The sequence below is a fragment of the Frankliniella occidentalis genome, unplaced genomic scaffold, assembly GCF_000697945.3.
Source record: "Frankliniella occidentalis isolate FOCC.00 unplaced genomic scaffold, Focc_3.1 Scaffold2, whole genome shotgun sequence".
Classification (NCBI taxonomy): domain Eukaryota; kingdom Metazoa; phylum Arthropoda; class Insecta; order Thysanoptera; family Thripidae; genus Frankliniella; species Frankliniella occidentalis.
The window spans coordinates 3,130,377-3,132,921 of record NW_026267132.1 but is presented as its reverse complement, the minus strand read 5'-3'; the positions used below and the strand labels follow the sequence as shown (position 1 = coordinate 3,132,921).

The 2,545-nt window shown below is 41.1% G+C and overlaps 1 protein-coding gene across 1 annotated transcript in view; it reads left to right on the top strand.

The window, feature by feature from the left end:
* The first annotated feature begins 1,487 nt into the window (after positions 1-1,487).
* The window catches only part of LOC113204425 (hatching enzyme 1.2), a 4,662-nt gene continuing 3,604 nt past the window's right edge, over positions 1,488-2,545 (top strand). Inside the window, exon 1 of the mRNA XM_052263960.1 lies at positions 1,488-1,588. Coding sequence (XP_052119920.1) covers positions 1,488-1,588 — 101 coding nt within the window. The remainder of the gene's footprint in view (positions 1,589-2,545) is intronic.

Here is a 2,545-nt window from a genome sequence, read left to right as displayed (position 1 = left end):
TTTTCCAGTCTATTTAATTTATCCAACTATGATTGTCCACAGTAGGAAAGATATTTAAAACTTGAAGGTGTTACATATTCGAAGCTTAAAAAAGCTATACTGACTCCATGATAGGCAATTATAAAGTACAACAACTCATCACAAATTGGAAAAAAAACATAACAGGCCCACACTTAAAAGGATAACATACAAGGAGTTAGATCCAGCAGGATCCATTTAACAAAGAGTTTGGCAAATAACAAATTACACTACATGAAATATAACAGTCAATCACATGTATACACATTAAAGTCAATAGTAATGAAAGGTGAACTGTTTAAGTTGGATAAAAGGAACATAATTTTTTAAATAGAGATTTACCATATTTACATAAGCTGCAACCCAATTCTGTGATAAGCATGGATGGACTGAACAACAGCCGGCAAGACTCCAGAAAAAAAATGGGCTGCAATAATAAGCAACAAAATTTGGCAAAGGTGAGTGGATAATACAGTTGTGCAAATATGGTAGTTTATTTCTACAAAATGGAAAGTCAGTACATGGTATTTTGCAAAAAAAAGTATTTCCCAAGTACTTTCTATAGTGACCACAAAGAATAAAAGAAAGGGGAAATCATTTCCAATGGCACATATAAGTCAACAAGAAATTTTCAGTCTATTAGATGGCATTTGCTGGCTTTTTACCAGCAAACTTACATAGTAAGAAAATTTGTTTTGTATTAAAATTCATGGCAGTCTCAAATTTAAAACTGTAACTGTGAAAGCACTGGAGGTCTTGAGTAGCGCCTCAGAAATATTTACAGCACACTTAACAGTCACCCATGGTATACTTTTGAATACATACTTATTATGCTGGGTGACATTCACAAAAATGGATACAAAATCAATAAGATCAGTCAATAGGCAAAAAACTTTCAAGGTATAAAACACATCTTTAAGTACAAGTGTGAAGGAAACTCCACAACAACAAAACAAAAAACACTTAAAAGCAAATATTTTAAGAGCTTATTACTAATAGGGAATAGCTAAAGGAGCACTTGCATGATCCTATAATATATCTTTGGCAATCACAAAAAAATAATTGAGCGTATACAGTCAAAAGGATGCAAGAATGAGGCAACATCTATAGAGTTGCTAAACGTTCCATTTGAGTTAGGTCTGGTCGTCTCATGACTAGAATTTTCTTGCGCTTCCGATGGCCATGGGTACCTGATGAACTGTAGCTCCTGTTAGATCTTGCACCATGAGACCTGTGATGTTGAGTTGTTTGAGTCTGTGAAGCTCTGGGAAGGGTGTATGTTGTCATTTGTCTCATTTCAACAGCCTGAACTTGACTGTATACAGGTAAGCTCTCCCCCCTCACTGGTGAAAATTTTCTGAGGAAACATGCTAAAAGCAGGAGCATCAAGGTTAGGTAGATGCTGCATGCTATAGCAAATAGTAGCATGTAGCGATCCAAGTTTTCCAGAGGAGTCATAGTCATAGAGCATGGTGTTCCATTCAAGAAAACATAAACATAACCCAAACGCCGTCCACACCCACTTGCAGGAGGCACAGTCCCACGACACTAGGAACGACAAAATAGGAACGTCGGTTTGCTCGAAAAAATTACACTGGTCGATACTACATATTGGCAAACTAAGAATATCAACAAACGCAACTAGGGATTCCAAGATCACGAATAAAATAAATGCAGCATTCCCCGGTTCTTCTGCACAGCTTTCTTTCGTCTCTGTGTATGTGTAAGTTTCGACAAATTTCTCATAAGCTGCAGCTGCATTGCATTAAGAATGGAATTTTGCAATTTGCAGGGGGCGCCGATCCGCTAACTTCAAAGTGCGGGAGTCGTTGTACCGTTTAAGAGGTGTCGGCCAGAGTGTCTTCAGGTAAAGAATGACATAGCAAGGGGAACCACTGTTTGAATCGAGTTGGATGCTAGACTGACTTCCCGTTCACTTTGTATCTTGAAATTTCCATGTAATAAAGAATTTTATTTTTATTTTTTTGTTTTTTAAAGATTGAGTAAAAGCAATCACAGTAAAAACGATAGGCGTCTTGTTGTGCACCAGCATCAGCTGAATTGGGCTTTCTATTCGTGTTCATTATGCTGTTCGTCGAATCTGTCCAGTCTAAGCTCGCCCAGCATCCCGTGGGGGCCGAGCTTAGGCCTGCTCGCCTGTGCTGGACTCCGTTAGGTCGGCGAACTCTCCGGCCCCTCCCTCCTCTTTCCGCCTCTTCCGACCCAAACTGCCTCGGCTCACGTGCGGAATCGATATAGCAAACATTGAGGCGACAAACCGGCTTCAGTCGGTCAGTTGTTGAACCGAGGCGATATCAGCCCCTCTACGTGTGAGTGAGTGAGTGTGAGGTGTGTGTGTGGCGAGAAAGAGAGCGCGCAGATAGGTGCCCACTTAAACCCCCAGCCGGGAGGGCGGCATGTCAGGTCAGCTGGACGCTTTTACCCCTTCCCCTCCATATAATAAAGGATTGGCAACGTTACAGCACGGCCCCGATGCGGGCTTCTCCCGCCCGCCCCACCACGGCCC